This window comes from Balaenoptera musculus, chromosome 2 (genome assembly GCF_009873245.2).
Source record: "Balaenoptera musculus isolate JJ_BM4_2016_0621 chromosome 2, mBalMus1.pri.v3, whole genome shotgun sequence".
NCBI classification, from domain to species: Eukaryota; Metazoa; Chordata; class Mammalia; order Artiodactyla; family Balaenopteridae; genus Balaenoptera; species Balaenoptera musculus.
The window spans coordinates 63313581-63341203 of record NC_045786.1 but is presented as its reverse complement, the minus strand read 5'-3'; the positions used below and the strand labels follow the sequence as shown (position 1 = coordinate 63341203).

At 46.5% G+C, this 27623-nt stretch overlaps 1 protein-coding gene across 2 annotated transcripts in view; it reads left to right on the top strand.

Moving 5' to 3' along the window:
• THSD4 (thrombospondin type 1 domain containing 4) overlaps positions 1–27623 on the top strand; it is a 583087-nt gene that overhangs the window by 78640 nt on the left and 476824 nt on the right. For both annotated transcript variants that reach the window (XM_036844549.1, XM_036844548.1), the window contains exon 4: positions 11381–11742. In XM_036844549.1, the coding sequence (XP_036700444.1) occupies positions 11381–11742 (362 nt within the window). The remainder of the gene's footprint in view (positions 1–11380; positions 11743–27623) is intronic.

The window sequence follows — 27623 nt, the reverse complement described above, 5'->3', positions numbered from 1 at the left end:
AACGATAGGGGCATCAGAGATCACCACCCAAGTGGCTGAACAGCCATGGCCCATGCTGCTCTAGGGCTAGAGGAGGTTGTTTGATGTTTCACAGAGCAAGAAACCAAGCAGTTGGTACATCGTCATTCATCCATCATCAGATATTCTCCTGAGGGCCTTGCCAGGTGACAGGACTCTGTAAGAGGTGCTGTTAGAGTAGATGGAAGACGAAGATAAATAAGCATAATCCCTGCCTTGGAGGCTCACGTGGTTACTGGGAGATGGTTGTGTACACAGATACTTATAGTGCCAGGTGGGAGTGCTATGAGAGCCATGTGGGTAATGGCCCCTGCAGCATGGGAGGAGAGACCATTTTGGTCTTTGGAGCTGAGGTAGGAGTTCCCAGGCAGAGGAGGGAAGGGAGAGGTATTTGAAACTATTTGAGCTTCAGCAGGGTGAAGGCAGGAGGGGAGAAAGGGCGTGTCCTGCTTCCCTACTTCGTGCACGCTGGGAGCACTGGGGGTGGGGCAGAGGGCAGCAGAGGAGTTGAAGCTGGAAAGGAAGGGTGAGGCCAGTTTATGAAAGGCTTAGAATGCCACGGCACGGAATAAGTTTGGATCTCGTCTTCTGGAGAGTGAGAACTCAAGAGACATTGGTAAGCAAGAGAGTAACGCGATAGGGCTAGATTTCAAGAAAATAGCTTTGGTGGCACGAGGAGGCCTGAGTGGACAAGGGAAAGACTGAAGATGGGGATCCAGGTAGGGTCCCATCTCAGCCCATCTGCAGGCTCCTTCATTCAGCAGAGTGTTTCCAGAGCATCTACTGTGTGCTCTGCTCTGCGCCGGATGCCGCCAAGTTGCAGGGAGTGCTTTCCAATTGCCTTCCTTATAGGGGCCTGCGGATCCCAGCTGCTTCCTGGGGAGTGTTGGAGATTGACTCAGATGCAGTTGGCCAAATCACCAGGCAGAATTCTCTGCTGGAAGGTTGCTGTTCCCCAAGTCAACCTCTGGGTCCAGAAGCCGGCCCTCTTTCTTGTGTGAATTACTCACTATTTTGACTGTCCTGGTTGGCTTGGGTTGAAGGTAGGGGATTGCTGTTGAGCGCATGAGGCCAAAGGGACTAGCCACTGAACAAAAGAACACACCCAGGCACTGTGCACAGAGACATCTGCTTCTGTTTCCTGAGTAACTGCGCAGCAACACAGGGCGGCCTCGGTACCCAGGCACATGCTCTGCGTTATTTTCTAGTTATAACCGAGGATGATTTCCATGTGGCTGGTGATGAAAGAGTCAGGTCCATTTCAGAAGGGGGAGTGTTTCCGATTATGTAGATCACATTCAAATATTTACCTCATTCCATCCTTTTGGCTGGGCCCTGCCTTTGAATACTGTGGAAAGACATCCAGGCCTCCTTTGCACCGCCTTTAGGGACGATCTTCTGTGCCTAAAGCCTGCTCTTTGCTGGCAGTGGGGACCCCTGGGCACAACCTCTGGGACTGCCTCTCAGTTGTGGTACTTGAAGCGAATCAATACGTGGCAAGGAATGTCAGTGCTCTTCCAGGAAAAATCTGAGCCTGTTAGCACTGGAAGGGACCCCAGCCCTCATCAGTCCCAACCGGCTCATTTTACTGATACGGAAACTGAGGTCCAGACCCACAGACCGACTTGCCCCGAATCAGAAAGTGAGTAACGGCAGACTTGGGACCAGAACACAGGAGCCAGGTCCAGGGTTTCCACGAGCCTCCCTTCCCTCTTCTTTCATCTTTCTACAGTTCCCATTGCTGCTGTCCTTCTTTTCTTAAAAGTACATTTCAAATGGAGTCTTAGCATGGATCCCATGTTAGGTAGGTATCGTTCTGTGAATGTTTTCCTGCCTCATATGATAAGCTCCAGGTTGGCCTCAACTTGAATGGCAGAAGTGGCAGGGGTAGGCCAAAAAGCAGGGAATTTGAGGGTGATAAAATAATGTGGCTAGAGCATTTGGGGATTAAGGAAGTAGCAGTATATGGTAAAGGTCCAAAGTCCAGAGGGTAAGCTCAGTTGAGTGCTTTCCTCTGAGTTTCACCTAGAGGTATCCGGGGGCCAGTGATTCTCAAACCAGAGGATGCATTCAAATCACTGGGGAAGCTTGTTTAAAATGCATATTCCCGGGCCCCACCCCAGAGGTTTTTATTCACTAAGTTTGCTGTGGGATCCAGGAATCTGCATGTCTCAAATAGACGTGAGGTCGATTATGTTGTGGGTACCTTGTGGGTCACACGTGGAGAAACAACACAGGATTAGGAGGACGAGGGTATCTCTGTGTTCGTCTCCAGTGTTTGGGTCAGAGTATATACTCAGTACCACAGTGAGTGGATATAGTGGAGTTTGATGTATTTGAGATCATTTACCGTCAGGATTCACCAAATGGGAGGACACAGGTATTGAGAGAGGGCCTGAGGGCCTGGCAGACAGAGCTGGAATTGGCAGGGCAACCAGACTCACACTTGCTTAGCTTTAGGGTGACTATGTCAGTGGATTTTCCTCTATATGGCACATGCTTTAGCTCAGGCTTGATATTTCTCTTTCCATACATCTCTCTCTCTCTCCCTTAACCTTCACTCATTCCTCCCCCTGTTATGGCTTTGTGCAACTGCATCCTTTTAACTGTTCCTGAAGTGCATTGGTGAACTCCCTTATATATAAACTACTTTGTGGGAGATTCTGACGCAATGGTCAAGGCTGAGCATGTTTTACTCCAGTCCAGTCTCCCATATTTGTGAGATTCTCATATTCATTTTGCAGCTGCCGGCCTTGACATTATGCTGAGAGGTAAGATTAGGGGCTTTTGCAGTCTGTGTTGTGTCAGAGTCAAGATAGGTGGTTAAGATGTAAGGTTGAATTTGTGTCTCCGAGAAACCATCGTGGAGGTCCTTAATTTAGATCTGGTTTGAGTTTGGAGCTTCTTTATCAAGATGCACCACCTCCCCATGCTCCTGCACAGGTAACAAATTTCCTAGCTGAGCTGCCACTTCTATGTGCCTGCTTTCATGTGCTCTCAGAGTTCCAAAACTTTGCTCTCTGGGCTCAAACTCCAAGGTGTATTTTTGTAATGTTTGCGTTAGGGTGTTGACTTGTTATGTGGCTAATAAACAAACCTCCTTTTCCCAAGTCTCTTCTAGAATGAGACTTCAGAATGTCAGACTTTGCATGTGACTCGCTTTCTATGAAGAACAGATGGTGGGTTTAATTTTGTAGAAAGAAAAATAGAATCAGTGAACATCTTACATGATTTCACCATTAGTACCAAAACCAAATACATTGAAAACATTTAGAGCTGTTCCTAGCTAGTTACGGATTTACTGGTGGCGATGAGAAATTCCCAGAGCTTTCTGTGAGGAGGGCTACCACCGACTCTTGGTCTATTCTGTGCCTCCCCCATCCCCCAGCAGTCTGTTCTGAATCTTTCTCCACTTAATCTATTTATTTTTATTTATTGAGCAAGCAATATCATAACCATGACTGAGCTTTTTTAAGTTACAAGAAAACTTACCCGGGGTCCAGCTTCAGTAACAGATCGTATGTTTTCATTTTTCCACGTTCCCTTCCAGGCTTTGTTCACATGCTACAGAATCTTTACATTATTATAATCATGGTATAGTTACAAGTTTGTATTTGGCATTTTTCACTTAGTATTATATTACAGGACTCTTTCCGCATTGCTCTGTATTATTCATGATTATGCTATTTCATTGAGTCATGAAGCCCCAGTTTATTTGACCACCGTTCTATTTTAGTCACATATGTTCATCTTCCTTAAAAAGATGCTGATGGAATAAAACACAGCCACAATACCTCAGATTGTTGCTTTTCCAACTCCTCTAAGCTCACTTGCTGTCTGTCCCTGTGATCTCCTATTCACTTAGCCCATCATGTTTCATGGAGACCTCGGTTCTCTGGTTACGCTGACTGTGGTCAGCTGTTGTCTCCATATGAATCCTCCAGCCCTGGACCCCCTTAATCCCAAGGCTTCTGCCAAGTCAGGACCACCTTTAGTCATTACACTCATTGCTTTCTCTCCAAGTCCTGTGCCAAAGGCAGACCCGGCTTATTTCACACTGCCTTTGTTACCACACTTTATCCATATATTTTAATATTTGCACTCATTTAGATACCATTTAGGGTTCTTTACTGCAAGCCACAGAAACTAACATAAGCAATGGGAAATTTCTTGGAACCAGCCTAGGAAGCAGGTGGGCATTGAGACACTCCAGAGAGCAGCAGGAATGGTCTCAGAGCGTAAGCAGTGAGGTCAGGACGAAGGACCCAAAGCCATTTGCAGTCGCTCAGCCACTTTATTGGTGATTCAAATTCCAGGGAGTGTTCAGTTGGCTCACATTGCTTACCTTGGCTTCAGCTGACAGGGTCCCTGAATACATTCCTATCACACTTCATCCCGTGTGGAGGGGTGATTTCCTAGAGGACCCAGGGAAAGGGGAATGATTCCCAGGTTGCCCTACACACACATATGCTACCATCAGTATACATTTACAAAAACATCCCTGCCTAACAGTCACTTCCATACAACAGGTCCCACAGTGTTATTAGTTACAGCATCCATCTCCAAACCCAAAATCTTTGGGGGATTTTAATCCCCCCTCCAGTTCTACTACAACCTCTTCTTTTGCACGGCCCGAGTTAAATAGGGATGTGACTAACGTGATTCTCCTACTTCTTTGAATACCTTCCTTTTTTTTCTGTTCCCTGGCTCATGCCCCACAGTGACTATCTAGAAAAGCATAATATCAAGCAGTCATTTTTCTATGAGGAAGGGGGCTGTTAGAAGGTTCGGAGGATTTTATCCAAAGTACACATTTCCCTTGATCCTAGGCAAGACATATTATAACCTCTGGGGAAAAAGCATGGCATGGTATGTGTACTTTGAAAAGTCTTCTCTTTTAATTCTGTTATCTTGCCTCTACATCCACCCTGCCTCTGTTCTTTAAAACCTCCAGTGGAATGGAGAGAGCACCAATTTTATTTGAGGGCTGGATCTGCTTCTTACACATTATAAAACTTTTGATGGGTGATGTAAGTTCTTCCAGTGAAGGGATGAAATTAGAGGTCTTCTATGCTCCTGCTTGGTGACTGGTAGTGTGTTTGACACTTTACTTCATTATTTCATTTCATCTACCCAACAACACCATCAGATCTGCATTGCAGTCAATCCTTGGATAGGCGGGGGATTGGTTCCAGGACCCCCAGGGGTACCAAAACCTGCAAATGCTCAAGTCCCTTATATAAAATGGCATGGTATTTGTGTATAACCTATGTGCATTCTCCCATATACTTTAAATCATCCCTGGATCACTCATAATACCTAATACAATGTAAATGCTATATAAATAGTTCTAAACACAATGTAAATGTTATGTAAACAGTTGCCAAGTCAAGGCAAAATCAAGTTTCGCTTCTTGGAACTCTGGTATTTTTTTTTTCTGAATATTTTCAATCCAAGGTTGGTTGAATCTACAGATGTGGAACCCGCAGATATGGAGGGCCAACTGCATTTTGTTTCTTATGTGTATTTTCAAAACCCATGCTTCATCCACTAGGGCACTCTGAACCTCAGTGACCATATCTGCAAAATGGAAGTAAAAATCCTTGAAATGAATCTTGTGAATATCAGATGTAGAGCTTACGCTAAACCAGTTCAGGCAAATAAAGGAAATTTTTGCTCTCCTAATTACACCTTCTTTCTGTAATCTTCAGTCTGTCTCTCTCCTTCTTCAGTGGCAGATCTTACCTCTTTCCTAGAAGGCTGAAGCCATCCAATGTGAACTTCGTCACCCACTCCTTTCCTTACAGCAGAATATTGCTTTTCATAACAGAAGATCAAATATCAATAATTATTTGTTTCACATCCTAGTGATATCTGTAAACTAGGTCTATTCTCTAATACTGTTCTACTTCTTGGTATTTTTTTCACTAATTAATATATTATGGAGAGTTGTCCAATTTAACAGGTATAAATCTATCAATACCTCATTCTAACAGATAAGTTGTAATCCATTGCTTGGATGGATTAGATTTGGGAGGATTTAACCAAGCTCCTATTCATGGGCATTTAGGTTGTTTCCAGATATTTTTGCTTTTGTTCTTACAAAAAGTAATGCAATAAAAGTTTTTCTATAAACAGCTTTATGCACTAGTTTTGAGTGTATCTATAGGGTGAACTACTGAAAGTAGAGCTGCTGGGCTAAAGGGTACGTACATTTCAAATTTGGTAGGTATTGCAAAGTTCCTTCCAAAGAAGTGCCCCAGTTTAGACTCCCATCAGCAGGGAACATTCTTGCCATATCAGTATTGTCAAACTTTATAATCTTTGCTAATCTAATAGAGATAAAATGGAATTCTGTTGTTTTAGTTTGCATTTATTTGATTATATGTGATGTTATACAGTTTTCATATATGCATTGTATTTATTTTCCTGCTGTACTAGTCAGCCTGGGCTGCTATAACAAAATACCATTGACGGGGTGGCTTAAACCACAGGATATTCTCACCGTTCTGGAGGCTGGGAAAATCCAAGATCCAGGTGCTGGCAGATTTGATTCCCAGTGGGGAACTCTTTTCTTGGATTGAAGGTGGCTGGCTTTTCACTATGTCCTCACATGGTGGAGAAGAGAGAGAGTTCTGGTCTTTCTTCTCTTCTTATAGGATACGAATCCCATCAGGAGGGTCCCTCCACCGACATCATCTAAACCCTAATTAACTCCCAAATGCCCTACCTCCAATATTATCACATGGGGTTAGGCTTCAAGACGTGAACCTTGAGGGTACACAGACATTCAGTCCATAACAACTGTAAACTCCCCATTCAAAGTAGGTTCCCTTTGAACCTACTTCCATTGGGTTGTTTGTCTTTTTCTTACTGATTTGTTAGAACTCTTTATAAATGAAAGAAATCAGCAGTTTGGGGGTCATTTGAGAAGCGCTTCGTGTTTTCTGCTTCAGTCTTTACATGTCGTGTGTGTCTTGGGAAGGGACAACAGGCTGGCATTGACATGGCTTTGAGTTTCTATTATTTGTTGGTTTTTGTCTCTCAGCATGAGTTATTCTTTGGTTTTGCTGTTTGTCATGACGAACTGAGGGTCCTGTGAGTTAGTCCTAATTTAGGAATATTATGTCTCAGAACACTTGGAATTTTTCCCATCCTGCCTCACAGAAAACTTCGTGACCATCAGAAAAGAAGGAGGGAGGAGGGTCATTAGGAGGACTGGGAAGGCGTAGAGGGCAGATGGGAAGTTGATGGAACTGCGAGGCTGACACGCAAAGCTCTCCTCCCTTTATTTTTTCTTTGATATTTCTTCCTTTCTTTCTCTGCATTTCCCTCCTTCCTTCCTTTCTGTTTCTCTTTTTTTCCCCTGGCTATGTACTATAAAAATACAATTCTGGAGCATGGGGTTGGATTCCCACCGTGGGGACTGAGATGGAATTTCAAGTCACTCACCATAATTCAACTTTATAAATTAGAGAATTCTTATGAATAGAATAGGATGGAATGTGGTTTCATGTTTTCCTTCCTTAGGGACCCTGCCCAGTTTGGCAATAGGAAACTAAATTAAGGGTGGGATTAGTTCTAGGAAGTGGATTTTTAGTCTAGCTGCACGTCTAAGCCAAATATTATAGACAGTGCCTTAGTTATCTATGTTCATGAGCAATCAGGAAGTGGTGGGTAACTGAAGTCCCCAAATGTGCCAGAAACATACTTCTGCCTTTGTTTGTTTATCCTGATTATCCTCCTACTAGACTATCAAAGTGGATTTATTACTACTCATTTTACTCTTCTGTTTTCCATCAACAACATAGGCAGGGAGGCAAAATGCTGCATGAAAAAAAAAAATGCTACAGTAGGTGTCAGGAGACCTCAATTTTAGTCCTGTCGGTGCCCCTCACTAGACTGAGACATGGGCAAGTTATACAGCTTCTCACGGCCCCAGTTTCTTCCTGTAAAAGGGACAAAATGACCAACCTCCTAGGGTGGCTCAGGGGCCCTGTAAAGTGTGACCTGGAGCTCTTGGTGCCTATATCATAGAGTCCGTCCCCATGCATGTGAGCTGTTTGCACAGTACCCGGCACAGAGAAGGAGCCCAACAAATGCCTGTCTGCTTTTCTTCCTTGTCCTGGAAGTACCAACAGATTGTATTAGTTTCCTAGGGCTGTCGTAACAAATAACCACAAACTTGGTGGCTTAAAGCAAACAGAAATTTATATCCCTCACAATTCTGGAGGCCTGAAGTTCAAAATCACGTGTTGCCAGGGCTGTGCTCCTTCCAGTAAGTAGGGGAGAATCCTCCTTGCTTCTTTCAGCTTGTGGTGCTCCCGGCCTGTGGCTGCAGCACCCCAGTCTCTGCCTCTCTGGTCACATGGCCTTCTCCTCTGTGTCTTCTAGGACACTTGTCATTGGATTTAAGGGCCACCCAGAAAACCCAGGATGATCTCATCTCAAGACGCTTAACCTAATTACATCGACATTGACTCTTTTTCCAATAAGGCCACATTTACAATTCTGGGGCTTGGGGTGTGGACATACACCTTTTGGGGAAGGCCATCATTCAACCCACCACACACACTCTAGGGATTACTTTATATATCAAGACTATGGCCTGATTCGGCACATTTTTTTTTACAATCATCCAGCGAATCCACCATCGGTGGGATATTAATAAATCAGGGTATGTCAGGGAGGAGAAAAAAGAACAAAAGCTTGGTTTTTGTTTGCTGTGTTTTGTTTTATATTTATAACCCTTCTCTCCTGGGTTCCCAATTTAGTAGTGATGAGTTGAGTGTATTTGCTATTCGTGCGCCCTTCTTCCTGCCTGCTGCTCACATACTGGTGGTCAGGAAACTGCAGCCCTCCTGTCGCAGAACCTTCTGTCCTGCCCTCGCTCCACTTCATCTCCCGCTGGCTCCACTCACATGACCCCTTGACCTCTCGCCGTGGCTTTCTGAACATGGCGCCCATAGACTGGCGGGCTGACATCGAGCTCTGGGCTTAAACCTCTGATTAGATGCTTGTTTGCTTCCTGGACTCCTCAGCTCTCTCACTCATCTTGCCAGTAGTCACTCCCCGAAACTTCAGGAACCCAGCTTAAGCTATCAAGGTCATCCAGAGACCCCCATCTGTGCCCTGGAATGTATTGAAGGAAGGTGGCCCCAATTAAACAAGCCCCATGGCTTCAGGGTAACTGAGTACCTGGGAGCAAGGACTTTACCCTGGAGCTGAGCCCTGCAGGGCTTTTAGTGACTATGGTGCCATTACAGTGGTGGCTTACTCTTTCTGAGCTCTCACCTCAGGCTCTTGGGGGGGTTTCCTCATCCACACCACCCTCTGAGGTAGTCTTAGCTCCATGTCTCATTCCCATGTGCTGTGAAGGAGTTCAGCCTTATCGGGTTTGTTCCACACAAAGGGCAAGACAATCCCTGTACCTTCTCACCTCTCAGGGGTATCGTGGGGACAGAAGAGTGTAACTGTGAAAGGTCTTCAAGCTCTTGGACCAAACAACGCTGATGAAACCCAATATCTAAAAAAAAAAAAAAAAAAAAAAGCCAAGGTAATCTGGAGGCAATTATGCATGTCAGATGGAAGCCTGAGGTTCACTGAAAATCCCACATATTTTTTTTGAATTTTATTTTATTTTTTATACAGCAGGTTCTTATTAGTTATCTATTTTATACATATTAGTGTATATATGTCAATCCCAATCTCCCAATTCATCCCATCACCACCACCACCACCACCCCCCACCACTTTGCCCCCATGGTGTCCATACGTTTGTTCTTTACATCTCTGTCTCTATTTCTGCCTTGCAAACCGCTTCATCTGTACCGTTTTTCTAGATTCCACATATATGGGTTAATATACGATATTTGGAAAAACCCACATTTTTTAAGGAAAAAAAGTGTTTTAAAAAGTGTTAAAAGTGTTTTAAGTGTTACTCGGTGTCCCAAGGGTAGGAAGGACATTCCATGGGAAGGCTTCAGAAGCGCAAGAGCAGCTGTCTGCTGTGGGGAGAGCAGGGAGTGCTGGAGCTGCAGGTATTGGAGGCTGGGGAGACTCGAGTCCAAACTCTGCTGCAGCCACATGACTAGGGTAGGTCACAGGTCTCTGAATCTCAGGTGGGAAACCTCATCTCTGAAAGGTGAGAATGGTTGTAACCAGGGCTGCTGTGAGGACTAGAAATTACATGCGTTATCTGGCACCAAGTGGGTGCCTGAATAATTACAGCTCTTTTACCATGATTGCTCCTCTGAGGACTTCTCAAGCCCCACCCCACCCAGACAGGCAGCCAGTCCCCCCCGGGGAGCCTCCCTAGGCTTGTCCTAGCTACATAAAGCTCTTTGCTGCTGGGCTAGGCCATTCGTGCAATCTGGGGTGCTTTTCTCCTTGTCCTCAGGACCTAGCTTAACACTGGTATATACCTGGTGCTCAGAGCCTGTCTGCATCATGAAGGAACACAGTGTACCCACGCTTAGCACCCTGCTTGGCATGCTAGATCTCTGTGAAATGACCAGTTAAGTGAATGGGGGTGTAGAGTCACCCTCGGGATAGAACTTTAAAACTTTCTGACGTTTTTAATCTCCTGATTCATCTTGGAAGCAGGAAAGGTTATCATTATGGATTTAACAAGTATGTGTTTAGTGCCAGCTCTCTGCTTTGCACGTGGACATCTGACTTAAATCTCCTTACAGCCCTGTGAAGTAGGTAGGTACCATCCCTCTTTAGAACACAGAGCGCTTCAGAAACCTCCCAGTCACACTGGTAGAAGAGGTGGCAGGGGTGTGACTTCAGGCATCTGGTTCTAGAGCAGGGACTCTAAACCCTGGAGTTGTGTTGCCTTTACTGCATGGAGACACTGGGACATGGCCTCCTCAGCAGCTTAAGGGAAGCCCTGTCCTTCTAGCCTGGACCCTAAGGACCAGAGGGGTAAGCCTCAGTTAGGAGGTGAGGGCACCACACTGAGCTCTCCAAGGCCATGGCCCCCAAAGCCAGGACCACATACAATTTTGGTGAGCCCTATGCACTCCGGCCTTTGTGTGTCCCTTCATTTATTAAAAAAAAAAAAAAAAAAAAAAAAAAAATATATATATATATATATATATATATATACACACACACACACATATATATATGTATACACATACGCTATATATACTCATTCATTCTATTTTATGACTGCGTCTGCGTCTGTATGAAGACGAGTATAACCCAGGCTGGATTCTATTTTGTTTCTCAGATTTTTAACACAGGCCCTGTGCCAACTTGTGCCTAATGGAGAAGCCTTTCGGGTTATCCAGAGCCTTTGAGGGTGAAGCAGGAGCGGGTGTTGCGGTCCCCTAACCGGCCTCTGTCTCCACAGGTCCCGCAGCGGATGGCGGTGGCCGAGGGCGCTCCCGAGGACGGCGGCGGCGGCGCCCCGGGCGTGTGGGGCGCCTGGGGCCCCTGGTCCGCCTGCTCGCGCAGCTGCAGCGGCGGCGTGATGGAGCAGACGCGACCCTGCCTGCCCGGCTCGTACCGCGCACGCGGGGGAACGCCGCCCGGAGCCCCCGCGCGCGCCTTCGCAGGCCACGTGGTGTCAGCCGTGCGTACGTCGGTGCCGCTGCACCGGAGCCGCGAGGAGCCACGCGCCCCCGCCAGCCTCAACTCCAGCCGCCAGGGCCCGGCGCAGCGAGGCAGCCGGCACCCGCAGGCCCGGGGCCGCGAACCCACGGCGGAGAGAAGGTACACGCCCTCCCGGCCCCCGCGCGCCCGCCCGCCACCGTCCCCGTCCCTGTCCCTGCCCATGCCCGGATGTGCCGCGCGCGCTGCTCTTCACCCTAGATTGCGCGGTTAATGCCTTGCTTCTGCCAGAGGGGGAGGAATTCTTGGCTCCACAGACCTCCTTCCATACTTTGATTTATTTTGCAGCCTTTTAAAGCGTTGAGGCCACTCCCACCCCCTCAGTGATTCTGAATTGCCTTCAAAGTGAAGCTGAGTTTCAGAATGCCCTTAGGCTCAACCTTAGGGAGGCCCTGCGGAGGGTTGAAAGAAAGAGCTACCTGGAGCCGGGAGACGTCTGTCCTAGTGCTCCCCTAGTGCTGGGGGAAAGGGAGATTCCTGGCCGCAGGATGTGTGGATTTGAGCTGAGGACACAAAACAAGGGGCCTTTTAACCCAAGAGCTGACATGAGTTTGGAATCCTTGAACAAGTTAACTGTCTGGAGTCTAACTTGCTCCCAGGCTGTAGGTTTCAGGATTCTATGAACTTTTCTTACAAAGCTTCTCCAAAGTATTTTGAGTGAACTCACAACTTTGAGGATATGTCTAATTAAAGACCTGGACATTTTTTATAGTCTTAATAAAATATGAACTCCAGAAATGGCATACTGGCATCAGAATAGTTGTGTAGTTCTCAAAAGCCTCGGGTGGCTAGGCTAGCATAAATATGCCAAAGTAGACAGTGCCCATGGAAAGGTAGGAATATAGAGGCTGAGAAGAGCTTGTCAGTGAATTATTCAACCAACATTGACAGATTATTCAGCATCCATTCAGCAGTATTTGTTGGGCGCCCGAAGTCCATGATAGATTCTGAGAGAATATTCATATGAAAGCAGTAACAATAACCGCAAACATTTACAGGAAGAACAAAAAGTGTAAGCTATGCTCGCTGTGCTTAAGAAATACATAATTTAGTGGCTAAGCCAAGTTCATGCCCATCCCAAGCAGGGCACGAACATATCAGGTGGGCCTTGCAGTTCAGACATTAGCACCAATGGCCACCCTGCCCCACTGTGGCTAACGCTGCCTGAATCCTTCTCAGCTGCCAGCCACCTGGAGGTGGAGAGGAGGTGCAACCCATCCACCCTTGCCAGGCACACAAACTCTCTTGACCTGGTGATTGGGAGTTTGGAGAGAGAGGATCATTTCACAGAGAAGGTGCTTTGGCCGAATTCTGAATGATAAATCAAATCTGAGTTGATAGAAGGGAGAGTTCTGAGGACTGGCATGGCATGTCAGTGGGAGAATAAAAGAGAGACCAGCTGGGAGAGGATGATTCCTTCTTTCTCTCTTCCTGCGTATAGACCCGAGGACCCTCCAACGTCACTGTGGGACTGAGGGGCTGCTACTACTAAAGCCAAGGGTTTGACATGTGTTTTCTCTCTTCATCCTGACCACAACCCCATAATAACATAGCTCCCCAGCCCCTTAACTGAAATGCTCATGGCCAGTGCATTTTAGAATTCAGAACTGTTCAGAGTTTAGAAAGGTATTGTTAGGGCATATTTCACATGTTAATGACATTCCTTCCGTGGCATGGGGCAGCATCCCATCATCAAACACATTATTACTGCTGCGGTGAAACATACGAATGTTCACATCAGCTAGGATGAAATAAAAGACCATAAAAAGCCTTATGTCTGTTAAGGTGAGGTTTGCTGCCCAATTAGTTTTGCCACCAAACTGAGGAAAACGTAACAAGAAAAGGAAAGACAAGGGACTTCCCTGGTGGTCCAGTGGTAAAGAATCCGCCTTCTAATGCAGGGGATGCGGGTTTGATCCCTGGTCAGGGCTCTAAGATCCCACATGCTGTGGGCAACTAAGCCTGCGCACCACAACTGTTGAGCTCCTATGCCTCAACTAGAGAGCCCGTGTGTTGCAAACTAAGAGCCCACACACCCTGGAGCCGGTGTGCCACAACTAGAGAGAGAAAACCTGTACGCTGCAACTAGAGAGAAGCCCGAGTCCGCAACAAAGAGGCCTCATGCTGTAAGGAAAGATCCTGCATGCCTCAGCGAAGATCCCGCGTGCCACAACTAAGACCCGACACAGCCAAAAAGATAAGGAAAATAAATAAATTACAAAAATAAATATTAAGAAAAGGAAAGACAAAAACTTGGTTTTCAAAACTTTTGGTTTCAGAATTGCAGATTTATAACAGCTAAAGTTTATTGAATGCCTATTCTGTACCAGGCACTGTTCTTGTCCCTTTGCACTGACAACCGTATGAGATAGATGCTAATATCATCCGCATTTTAGAGGTGAGGAAACAGAGGCCCAGAGAAGGGGAGTGACTTGCCCAAGGCCACACAGCTAGTCTGTGAAGAGTTAGGATTGGAACCCAGGCAGTCCTGGCTCTAAGGACCTAATGAAGTATTGTTACACATGAGGATCTAAGGCCCTAAGAGGTTAAATGACTGCTCAGATTCCTAGAGCCATGGGAAAGCTGAGATTTGAAGGTGCTGCTGATTCCCAGATCCCTGGAGTACTAGGGACTTCTCTTCCAGCCTCTGTGGTTGAGAACCAACCTAGGAGAGCTGCCTAGGGAACAGGCTCAAGTTGGCTGCAGGCCTGGGCTGCAGACATTTCAGCCCATGTGTTTTGGCAGCAGGAATTTTTTTTTTCTTCTAACTTATTGACAAGGGGCCAGTTACTGTTTACTATGAAGTTCCTACAAGTTTCTGTCATGCTCTTGTAATTTGACAGTTTTAGATGAAACACTCCAAATATTAGCCTGGAAGACCCGCACTGCTGACAAATGTCGAGCTCTTCCTGGCTGACGAAAATCACATTTGCTTATATTTATTAGTCATTAGGAACTTGCATAGTATATGTGACCCCAGAAGAAATGTCAGTGTGTTCTCTGGATGGCCGTCTGCCCCACTCTCTGTTTCAGGTTTGAGGTTTGAGGCGAAGGCTATTGGGAGCTTAGATGTTTAAGAAACTGTTAGGTTGTAGGCAACTGAAAACCTAATTGGAGACAGATAACAAATAAAACAAAATAATTCAACCTTCTAACAAATATTTATTAAGCATCTACTATGTTGTAAGGCCCTGGACAGACACAAAGGTATAAAAACCAGGTGAGGGATCCTCCAGGCTCTTACTGACAGGCTAGAGCAGCTGTTTGCAAACTTAACTATTTTTTGAAGCATAAGAATCCTTTCTGCAAAATCAGCCTTAGGTAGAGGCTCAGTCTGTCACACAGACAAAAGCTGAGGTGCTCTGGTGGAAGCCTCAGAGGCATTGCTATAGAAACCCAGGGTCTAGATCCAAATGCAGCAATGGTTTTCAACCTTGGTTGACCATCAGAATCCTTTGCCCATCTTTTAGAAGTCTTGACACCCTGGTCACATCCCAAGTGAACATCTGGATCTCTAAGGGTTGTGCTTGAAGAGCTGTATAATTCCAATCCAGCCAAGGTTGGGAGCCATTGATCTGGAAGTATCTCTTTGGAACCTCAAGGTTCTGTGGAAAGTAATTTGGGAATCAGTCTTGTCCAGCAGAATTTTCCAGGTTTGGCGAGAACGTATCAGAATCACTTGCAGTGCGGTGGGGAGGCTTGTTAAAAGTAGAGTTGCCCAGGGCTTCCCTGGTGGTGCAGTGTTTGAGAACCCGCCTGCCAATGCAGGAGACATGGGTTCGAGCCCTGGTCCGGGAAGATCCCACATGCTGTGGAGCAACTAAGCCCGTGCGCCACAGCCACTGAGCCTGTGCTCTAGAGCCCGAGTGCCACAACTACTGAAGCCCACACGCCTAGAGCCCGTGCTCCGCAACAAGAGAAGCCCCCATTCGCCGCAACTAGAGAAAGCCCGCGTGCAGCGGCGATGACCCAACGCAGCCAAAAATAAATAAACAAAAAAAAAATTAGAAAAAAAAGAAGGAGAGTTGCCCAGTCTCCACTATCTCCCCTGCCTGATGGGGATTCTGTTCTGTAGATTTGTACTGTGACCTGGGTAGCTTTATTTTAAATGATTCTGATATGCTCCAGAGTTTGAGAACCACTGCTCTAGAAGGTTGGAAAAGGCATGTGTGTAAATGCCTTCCAGATAAGGCAGTGGGCTGAAATAGTAATCGTAATGGTGATGGCTACCATTTTGGATCATTCTTATGTACAGGCACTATGTCAAATGCACTGTAACGTTTACAGTTCACACAGCCCTATGAGGCCGATGCAGATATTCACATTTTACAGATGAGGAAGCAGACTCGGAGGAATGAAGTGACTCACTCAAGCTCACCCACTTCAGAAGCAACAGAACCAGAGTTCGAATTAGGTCTGTCAGAGTCCAGCACTAAAGTTCTTTTCTCTGAAATGAGTATTTTTGAAATGGGTATTTTGAAAGTGGGGCTGCTCACTTCCAGCAGGTGTGGTCCAGAAAAGCTGCTCGGAGGTTGGATAGCTTGAGACACGTCTTGAAAAGTGAATGGGATTTGGTAGTCAAGGTTTAAAATGAACTGCATCTCTTCCTTGCAGTGTTCAGCTCTCTTACCCAGGGAAATCTTTGCATCTAGTCCTGGGTACCAGGGCAGTTCAAAAAAAATTGGAAGCCATGGTCCTTGTCCTTGGCAGCCTGACAGTGAGGTAGTGGATAAGTGGCAAACTCACAGAACACTGCAAGGGCCAGAAAACAGTAGACATGTGGCCAGAGTTCAGGAAGATGGGAAATCTTGGTGGGATGGAACAGTCAGGGAATACTGCACAGAACAGGTAGGATTTGAACCTAACCTTGATGAATAAATAGAATTTACTTGGCTGGAATAGATCTGGGAACTTCTTTTTTTTTTTAATTTTATTTATTTATTTATTTATTTATGGCTGTGTTGGGTCTTCTTTTCTGTGCGAGGGCTTTCTCTAGTTGCGGCAAGCGGGGGCTACTCTTCATCGCGGTGCGTGGGCCTCTCACTATCGTGGCCTCTCTTGTTGCGGAGCACAGGCTCCAGACACGCAGGCTCAGCAATTGTGGCTCACGGGCCTAGTCGCTCCGCGGCATGTGGGATCTTCCCAGACCAGGGCTCGAACCCGTGTCCCCTGCATTGGCAGGCAGGTTCTCAACCACTGTGCCACCAGGGAAGCCCTGGAAAGTTCTTGAGTCCAGTTGCTTCCACATCAGACTTTTGTCTCATTAAAACACACACATTCACACTCTAAAAAACCTTAGAAATCATGTCAGTACTGATTGGAGCTCTCCCAAGGATCCTAAAGTTATTTAACCTCTCTGAACCTCAGGGGCTTCATCTTTCAAATGAGGATAATAATACTATCTGTCATATGGGACTGTTGAGTAATTAAATGAAATAATATATCATCTGGTCCATAGTAGGTGCTCAATAAATTGTAGCTTCAATGCCATTATGAATTTAGAGGCTGAGCGGTAGTGTGTTGGTGAGTTCCAGTTAGAACTCTTTTTCTGCAGGAAGAATCGAGTGGAGAACTAGGACCACAGAGGAAGACAGGGAATCGGGAACTGAGGACTAGTCCCGGAGGGCAGGACTCTGGGCAGCACAGCCTGGGTGCAGCCAGGATCCCAGGGCCTGGGCACCCTTCCCTGTGCCCTTTCCTGATGTAGCCTGCTCGGAAAAGGCCTCCACAAAGGTGGCCTTCCCTGGGATTTCGTCAGAGCAGTGGCAGCCTGGGGAGGCTCAGGCCGGGGGCACTGCAGCCTGCGGGTCTTGGCCAGCAGATTCCAGAAGCATTGCACCAAGTCCTACCTCTCTCCATGTCCAAAGCTGTGTCCCTGGGATGGCTAAAGGGAGAGGGGTGGGCGGGGGAGGCATTTAGGTGAGTCGGGCAGCAGTGCAGCAACTCCCACCTGGGAAATTAAAGACACCCCTCAGTAGGAGAGTCTTCCCCCTCGACTTCTGGAAAAGGGCACCCGCAGACTGGAGGGAGGCCCAAGGCGCCCCCTGCTACGGTAGGACCTTCCCTTTTGTAACAGCAAAACCAGACAGATTTCCCATTCCCGAAATGTCTAGAGACAGTGGCACCCAAAGAGAGGTCCTGCTGCCCGGAGTTCAAGTACATAAGCTTACAGAACCTGTTGTGAATACCTGCTGGCCAGTTTCATTCAGCTTCCACAAAGACAGGAAATGAGAGCAGCATCCGCTACTATTTGAGGACCACTTCAGGTAGCTTTGTCGTCGCTCTCGTTGCCAAAGAGCCCGCTAACAGGCAGACATTCCTCCCCCTGGGCTTCCTCATGCTCACCTGGGTGAGCCAGTTTTCCTCATCATTATGCGTGTGAACCAGCTGGGGAATCCGGGGAATGGGATGCTTGATGGCTTTAATTCGGAGATGTTCAAGATAGGGAACGCCCTCCCGCAGTGGGCATTGCCAAGTCGAAAACTGTCATCTACTGGAGACCATTGTAGGAGCCTGGGGCTGGAAATTCACAGCTGTGAAAATCATGGTCATTGTTTCCATTGGGTGGAGTGTCATATCCCTCAGGTGTGAGAAAGAGGTTGTAGAGGGTGAGCTTCCCAGAGCCTCCGAGCAAGTAGAGCGAAGTTTCCTCTGGGAGGTGGTCTGGCTGGATCAGACATTCTGTTGCCCAGGCTGTGCAGACTGCTCTCGGGAGCACTTTGTGGTCAGTTCTCAATTATTTTTTTTTTCTTAGAAATATTGGTCTTTATTTGTTGTCAGTCTTTTTTTTTTTTTTTTTTAATTGAATTTCACACTCACAAGAAATAATTGTTTTATTTATTTATTTTTTTTAAATTTTTATTTATTTATTTATTTATTTATTTATGGCTGTGTTGGGTCTTCGTTTCTGTGCGAGGGCTTTCTCTAGTTGCGGCAAGCGGGGACCACTCTTCATCGTGGTGCGCGGGCCTCTCACTGTCGCGGCCTCTCCCGTTGCGGAGCACAGGCTCCAGATGCGCAGGCTCAGTAGTTGTGGCTCACGGGCCCAGTTGCTCCGCGGCATGTGGGATCTTCCCAGACCAGGGCTCGAACCCGTGTCCCCTGCATCGGCAGGCAGATTCTCAACCACTGCGCCACCAGGGAAACCCCTGTTGTCAGTCTTTTAACCAAACCTTCTGATGATGGGGCAACGGGAACTAACCCATCCTGAGAGGCTGCAAATTGCATGACGGTGAAGAGCTCAGCTCTGGTGTTGACACGTCTGGGTTCTCTGCCCAGTTCTGCCCCGTGCTTGCTGTGTGTCCTGCTGACACCGCTTAACTTTCCCCTGATGAGGATAATAACACACCTGCTTTGTTGGGTTGCTGTGAATTGGATAATTCATACAAAGTGTTTAGCATAGTGCAGGGGCTACTCATAAGCCCTCAGTAAAGGTGTCAGAATGCCTTCCACATGCCAGGCACATTGGCAGGCGTTTTATATGTGGCATTTTATCATATCTTCATCCCAGTTTTGTGTGGCAGACTTATATTGTTCCATTTGTGGTAGACGAACTCGAGGGTCGAAGAGAAAATGTCAAGTTCAGGGTCACACAGAAGGAAGGCAAGAGAATCAGGGTTTAAACCCATCTGTACTTACCATGTTCATCTCAGACTTGCCCTTCTAGAGAGCCGTTTTCAAAGTTAAAGGTAACACTCTGAATTAAGCTAAGTTTGGTAAACTAATACTTCTCTGTTTGAGATGAAACACAAAAATGTTCTCCAATATTTACCCCAAATATAACATGGACATAGATATAGATATAGATATAGATGATATAGATATAGATATAGTAACACTGAAACCATCTCCACATGATCCCATGTGTGGGATCCCAGGAGAAATACCAACTAGCCACAGTCAACAGCTGGCCATGCAAAACTTTCACATAAAGGTATTTGCTTTGAAAGGCTGCCTCTGGATCACAGGGCTTAATTAATAGAGATGACCTGGGCATTACCTTGTTGTGTGTAGTTTTCATTTTAATTCAGTCAACGTTCCTTGTGTATTTGCTGTGACCCAGGCCCTGTGCTAAACACAGAAGGGATAGACAGGTGAAGGAGGTGTGGTTTTCAAGGACCTCCACGCCTAATAAGGAAACAGCTCAGGAATAACCACCAGAATGCGGTGTAGTGAGTATGCTACCTGTGGGGTGAGCAGAGGGCCGTGGGAACACAGAGGTGGAGCTAATTCTTGGGGAATTAAGATGACTTGGTTGGTGGAAGTCCTTCCTTGCAGGGTGAGTTCGCATTACTCAGGGGGGAAGGAGCTGGGGAGTACTTGGTATGGATGGGAGATGGCAGCGGTTTGGTGACACAAGAGGAACAAGAAAGTCTCCTTGTCCTCAAGGAGGGCACGCTGGTGGGGTGGGAGAGGAAGACAAGCAAACAGACATTTACAAGACCAAGTGCTCTCTTAAGAGAGATGCTCAGGGTGTGAGGAAGGAAGGGAGGGGAAGAAGGGGCACCAGGGAGCCAGAGAAGGCGTCACAGAAGCAGACTGAGCTGAGCTCTGAAGAAGGATTTTAGCAGAGAGGTGGGCATTCCCCAAAAAAAAACAAACTGCGAGGGCTGACCCCTGGAGGCATAGTGAGCCTGTCATATTCTGGAAGTTCTAAATGGTCTGATGGGGCTGGAGCACAGGCTGTATATGAAGGTGTCTGCAAGCGAGACCAGGAAAGTTCACAGGCTCCTTTCCAAGGAGGGATTATCAAGCAGTCCTAAGGGGATTGAAATAGAATTTCTTCGAGAGAGGCGGTCCCCGTAAACATGGATAACCAACACTTTTTCATCTTAAAGCAAGATGATGTCTCCATTGTATAGTTGGTCTAAATCTCTCCTTAATGCCCTTGTGATTTTACAAGTATTTGGCTCTGCTACCCTCCTCCCCCAGCCCCATCTCCGTAAAGCTCATGAAGCTGGGGTTTACTGCCTGGGAGCTTGGGCTTGATCCTCTAGTTTTGCAGTAGGTGTTTTAGTTTCCTATTGATGCTGTAACACTGACCACAAATTTGGTGGCTTAAAACAGCCCAAATTTATTCTCTTACAGTCTGGAAGTCTAAAATCACGGTGTCGGTAGGGCTATGTTCCTTCTTGGGGCTTCAGGGGAGGATTTGTTTCCTTCCCTTTTCCAGCTTGTGGAGTCAACCTGCCTTCCTTGGCCCGAGGTCTTTTCCTCCCATCACCCCACCCTCATGCCTCTGTCATCTCACCCTCTCTAACTCTTATCCACCCGATTTCCTCCTTATAAGGACCCTTGTGATTACGTGGCACCCACTCAGATAATCCAGGATAATCTCCTCATTTCAAAATCCTTAATCACATCTGCAAAATCCCTTTGCCACTTAAGGTAACATTCACAGGTTCCGGGGATTAGGATGTGGGCATCTTGGGGTTGGGAAGGGGGGAGCATTATCCAGCCTACCATAATGTACTTGCATTTGGGGGGGGTCTTAAGAATACCCTAGTAATAGGACAGTTTCTGTGCTAGCAGGACCACTAGCCATTTCCCCACATCATGTCTGGTAATCGTCTATGGGAAATTCAGCAGTGCCGTTTCCCAGTGAAAAGAAGAGGAAAAACCACGCATTCCCTATTGCGCTCTTCTGTGCTCTGCTTTGGACATGCAGGGTTAATCAAGGACAGTGTTAATGAACTTAAAGATAATAGACGCCCAAAGCAGCTGGCGTAGAATAAAGAACTCTGTATTCCAGTCCAGAGTCCAGGGTCCAGTTCCCAGCTCTCATGAATGCTTTGATCTTGGGGAAGTCACCTCATTTCTCTGAGCCTTAGTTTACATGTTTGTAAAACAAAGGGATTTTATCCATTCATTAAGGTCTCTTGCCTGATATTGATGTGTTATTGAGGTCCGATTGCTCTTTTAAATGCTCCCACCACCCTTCTGCCATCCCAAGTGATGAAAAGACGGTGGCTGGGAGACACAGATCTCAGACCTGTTTTTCAACACACTCTGGAATGCGACGGCTTTTTTTCTCTCTAGATGCATCCACATCGTAACCCTCTGTTCAGACTTCTGCCCCATCACATGAGTTTTTCTTAAAAGTGCTGTCCATATGTCTGACCTCCTCTTCTTGGTCTCCCCCTGGGCTTTGGCCCTTTTCTGTTGGAAGCACTGGCAGTTCTTACCTTGGAAAAGCCCTGGGCTGGGAGTCATTAGACCCCACTTCCTGTCTCATGGCCATGACTTGCTAGCTGGATGACCTTTGGGAATCAATCTAATCTATAAAATCTGGATAATTATTTGTCCTCTGTCTTCCATACAGGCCTGCTGAGAGGGTCAGATGAGGTAACAGCTGTAAAAGTACTTTCAAAATATAAGACACTGTTCAAAACCAACATGGCTTGCTTATTTTATTATCATTGACCAGATCACCTTTGGGTTTTAGAGCCTTGAGTCTTTTTCTGTAATTTCTAGCCTATGCGTGTACATGCGTGTGTGTGTGTATGCATGTAGTGTATGTATGTGTGTGCATGTGTGTGTTTTTGCTTGAAAGGTCCTTTCGTTTCGAAACAGGACAGACAGGATCAGGCCTAGGTCACAGGCTGTCCCATCCTTCCCCACCTCCCCAGGGAACTGTCTCTGGCTTGTGGGTAAGAATCATTTGTTTTTTTAGCTCCTCCTTTCCTGCCCACTTTCTTGGAGGCCATTTGCATTTCATCATTAATAACTCTGGAGCGATATGTTGTTTCTGCCCTGAGGGCCCCTGGAGCCAAGTGGGCCCGTTCATGATGTTGGATAGCAAATTTTGCTGTTAATTAAACTTCACGAGGCCACATGCCATTTTCTTGACCCTCCGTCGAAACCTAGGGAGTCTTGTTACATACAGGCAAGAAACCACATGACAAGAGAAGGGAAAGCTTTGGCATTGTCTGTGTTTCTCCTTGGAAAACCTCCCTGGTGATCCTGGGCAGTTAGCAGAGAAAGCAGGTACATCTGTTTGAAATGCATACTCTATGATTTTGGTGTTGTTTGTTTTCTGCCTGCAAGGAAAGTTTTGTTTCTTTACCTTCTTTTGAAGCAGGATTTCTACTTAGTCCCTGAATTGTTTGACAAGAAGTTACCTGTTGATGCTAACCAGATAAATGGTGTTTTAATACGCTCCGGTTTCTAAATCTGAAACCTCAGCGTTTGTAGCAGAGCCGGGCTCACTGGTGTGTACACTTCTGCCTGTAGGTTAGGAAAGGTTGGAGCCAGATTTTAAGCTTGAGCGACTCTGCTTGCAGACAAGGCTCCAAAGAGCCCATGCTCCTTTCTTGTGGCATTTCGTTAAGTGTCAGAAGTGTTTCATTAGTTATCAGAACAAAGATCACGTTTGCCATAAGAATGCTGCATTGAAACTCCTCCAAGTCATTCAAATAACTCCGGGTTCCAGAAGAGAGATGATGGGCTCTGGAAAAAGCCAGACAACAATATGTGTGCCCCAAAAAGGGGATCTCCCTCTTGCATCTGGGACCCCTAGGGCTTCTCCTTGGATGCATGCCTGGTGGCAATCAGAGATGCCTTCATGTAAGGATGGGAGGGGGGACACATCCTGTACGTGTGGGGTTACTGTCGTTTCCTTTACTCACCCCCTCCCTGCACACGTTGCTAATTCAGTCGTAGTGAAGACAACCATTTTTATAGCACCTACTATGTGCCACATCAGTTGCATGTGTATTTGAGCCTTAAGCAGCCCCATCTTGCAGTTGAGAACACTGAGCTGAAGTAGAAAAATCCCCAGCGTCTTGCTCCTGTAAGGGGCGGAGTGGATCTGAGTGCGGTGTCGCCTGACCCCAGCCTCCCCACTCTTCCTACTCCGAGCCTATAATGTGCATCCAGGTAATTTACCTGTGAGAGAGTTTGGGGTACAAAAGCTGTGGCCTCACTGTTGGTTTTCATGGCAAAGTACTAACAGCCCCTCAAGGGCTTTCTGAGTCCTCACTTTCTCATCCATCCATAGACCCTTTCCTGGGCATATCGTTCTTTTAGCTCATATCTGTTAACAGTAACAAGGGCAACCACAACCGATGTTTATTGAGGGTTTACTGTGTGTAACAGGCTGAATAACAAACCCACCACCACCTACCCAAAGGTATCAAGGCTTGATCCCTGGAGCCTGAAAATGCTAACTTATCTAAAAAAAAAAAAAAAAGACTTTGTAGATGTAATGAAGGATCTTGAGATGGGGAGATTATCCTACATTATACAGGTGTAGGCCCTGAATGCAACCATGAGTGTCGTTATAAGAGACAGGCAGAGAGAGATTTGACATCCAGACACACAGAGGAGAAGGGGATATGAAGACAGAAAGAGAGATTTGAAGGTGCTGTTCTTGAAAATTGGAGTGAGGGGGCCACAAGCCAAGGAATGCTGGCAGCCACCAGAAGCTGGAAGAGGCAAGAAAATAAGAGTCTCCCCTAGAGCCTCCTGAGGGAGCACAGCCCTGACAACAGCTTCATTTCAGTCCATTGATACTGATTTTGAACTTCTGGCCTTCAGAACTATGAGAGAATAAATTTCTGCTGTTTTAAGCCACCGACTTGGTGGTAGTCTGTATGGCAGCTACAGGAAACTAATGCACTGTGTTGAAGGCTTTGAGCTAAACCTCTAAGGACTCTTAACATGTAAAGTAATCCATATTATCCTTTTTTTTTTTTTAAAATACGAGAAGAATTCTGCGCTTAGATGAAGGGATGAGCCTTCGGGCCCAGAGCTAGTAGGTTGTAGAACAGGGATTTGAACCAGAGTTTGGCTCTAAGCCTCTGCTTTTAATCACTGTGTTGTTCTCTCTTCCTGTCCTCTAGACTTATTTCTTGGTTTAATGCCCCCTACGTCAGCCTAAGTCAAGATCAGACCTTGCCCCAGAGACTTCCTTTTCCTCTTTACAGTCTGACTTCCAGACATGCATTATTTTCTTTTTTCCCTCATGAAACTTTTTCCTATAGAAGCATTTAGTCCTCCGTGGGCCTTGTGGATCCAGCAGCAGTTAGCTCAGATTTCCTTTTCCTTGGTGATTAGAACACATGGGCTAGTGCTGAAAATGTTTTCTTTCTGGATTTGGAGGGAAACAGTAATTTCCCCCACCCTGCTTTCCAATAAATGCTCATTCCAAACAGTCCTTCCCTATAATCCTTTGTGAATGGCATTTGTTATTTATAAGCTGTACTCCACTGCAGCTGTTTAAGCTCCTTAAGAGCTTACCATTCATTCATTCAGTAACATTTGTTAATATCTCAGTTATATCCATTCACACAGACTTTCTAGCTTGGAAGGTTGTTTAATATTTTTTAGACTCAGTTTCCTTAGGTATAAAATAGGAATAATGACCCACTTTACTGTTTGCAGGGTTAAATGGATAACACGCATAAAACATTTGGCAGGTGTTCAGTAAATTACTGTGATCTGAATACTGAATTTATTTAAGTACACAGTGCCATTTTGGGGGATGGAGTAACAGCTAGGACAAATCCCTTTTTCCTTCAATTAACTGAGGGTGACAGACTTGTACCTAAAAAACTTCCTCTAACACAAAGAAGAAAGTTATGCATCATTTTTCACACCTGACCGTTATAATTGAAATATTTCATATTTATAATAAAGAAAAAATGAAGTGATATATGGCAAGTGGGTACACAGAAAGTGGTATGTGTAAAAGCTCAGATTGGGGAGACATTCAGAATATGAGAGAAATACCATTGCTTCCTCCATGGGCCTTTCACATAAAAGATGCTCAAGAAATGTAAGTTGCATTATCATCATTATTACTGTTCCATTAATAAATTCAGCAGAACTTACAGAAAATAGTTCTTCGGTTTGCTTCAACCTGCTGGGGGGGTCAGCCTCTGGGGCAGAGAGCACTGTTTGAGAGTCCCCAGGGGAGAGGGGTTAGGAGCTCATGTTTGCTTAGCACCTGCCTGGCCAGGCACCGTGCCCCACTCCAATCTCGTTTGGTTTCCCCTAAGCCCCCGAGTCACGCAGGGCCGCTCAGGTTCAGATCACAACACACACCAGCACCAGGTTTGATTCCCAAGAGGGCTCCTGTCAGTTAACGCTGGAGAAATGAATGCATTTACTGTTCTTTCACGCAAAGCCAGCGCTGTACCTCTCAGCCCCCATTTGGCTGTCTGCCTCTGCAGTGACCTTCGTGTGTCAGGGTTGCAGGCTGTGTGTCTCTCTCCTTGGGGACAGTGCAGCTGTCATGGTAACCACAATTTATGGAGCATACACAAAGGCTAGGCCCTTTACCTTCAATGTTTCATCAACACCCGCTCAATGGCCCTTATTCCACCCCTTGGGGCCCACACAGCACAAGGCACCTGAAGATCAGTCCTGGAAACCCAGGGTCACTCAGATGCGCAGTGGCACCAGTGAGCCCTGTGGTGACTTGTTCTTAGGGATACTTGGCTGGCTTTCAAACACCATCCTTTAGACAAGGGGAAGCAGCCTGATGGCAAGATCTACATCAAAGTCTAATTCATCTCCTGGGATCCTTGCCCCAGAAGAACTGGGTCCGTTCTGAAGGCTGTTTTATATTTGGGGGTGTGTGCGGGGACAGCGCCATGGTCCTTGCCTTCTGGGAGGCCAGCAGTTGGGTTGGGTCACTGAGGATAGGGTCTTCTTGAGGCTTGGCTTCCTGGTGCAAAGAGGGCCTTTTAAACTCAGAGTCTCTCCGTTCTGCTTTCTTTGCTAGATTGCTTGCGTCTTGGCTCCTGCTAGTACCCCTGAATCCATTCGTCACTTGCCCCTGTGTCCTTCCTCCCTCTCTCCCTCCTGCCTCTCCCCCCTCAACCATGTATAAGCCCTTGAGATCCTTCTTCCCTGAAGGTTCAGAGCAAACCTATCAGCTGATTCTTTTTTTTTTTTAATTTTATTTATTTATTTATGGCTGTGTTGGGTCTTCGTTTCTGTGCGAGGGCTTTCTCTAGTTGTGGCAAGCGGGGGCCACTCTTCATCGCGGTGCGCGGGCCTCTCACTATCGCGGCCTCTCTTGTTGCGGAGCAGAGGCTCCAGATGCGCAGGTTCAGCAATTGTGGCTCACGGGCCTAGTCGCTCCGCGGCATGTGGGATCTTCCCAGACCAGGGCTCGAACCCGTGTCCCCTGCATTGGCAGGCAGATTCTCAACCACTGCGCCACCAGGGAAGCCCCTATCAGCTGATTCTTACGCTGGTCTTTAGATCCAGACCTAGAATACTTTCCGGGGAGCAGATGTGGTTAAACCGGCATATGCGTGTGACAGTGTGTACCGCCCGGTAGACAGACAATCAGGAAAGCTTTTGTTTTCCTCATCTTAATTTTTATTTCCCTAAGTGGTCAGATTTTTGCCTCTTATCTTCTGGAGACACCAGAGAATTTATTGCCTGGAACTGCTCTGGCAGGACTTTCAGTCTTCTGAACTTCTAAGAAGACATATGCACTCAACCTAAACCATTTGCTCACAGCCTCTTTGAACTTAGCACATTCTTTCTCCCTTGGGCAGGTGATCACAATGGAACAGGGCGAATTTTAGGAACACAGGGCTCTCTTTCCAGCTTTGAGCTGCAGACTCCTTTCCCTCCAGCTTTGCCTTGGATCACGAGGCCCCCTGGTGAGCTCATGTTTCTGCTCTTCAGCTGCTGTAACCTTCCATTCTTCCTCCCCTCGAATTTGAGCATTAAGGTCTCTCTAGGTGGCCACTGGCTACTGATTTTTAATTTCACCAGCTCCCTTTGCTTCCCACCCAGAAGCGTGGGGCTGCCTTGACTTCTTGCTTATTGGAACTTAGAGCCTTTATATCTCTACTGATTGATCCATAGAGGTAACCTTTACTGACCCACCAGTAAGAAATGCTGAGCAATTAAGCTATGGTCTCTAACAGGTGCTATTTCAACAAACCTTCACAGAGTGCCTCTGGGTCAGACCCGCTGCTAATCTCAGGGATTACACACAGGGGAATAAGAAACGGACA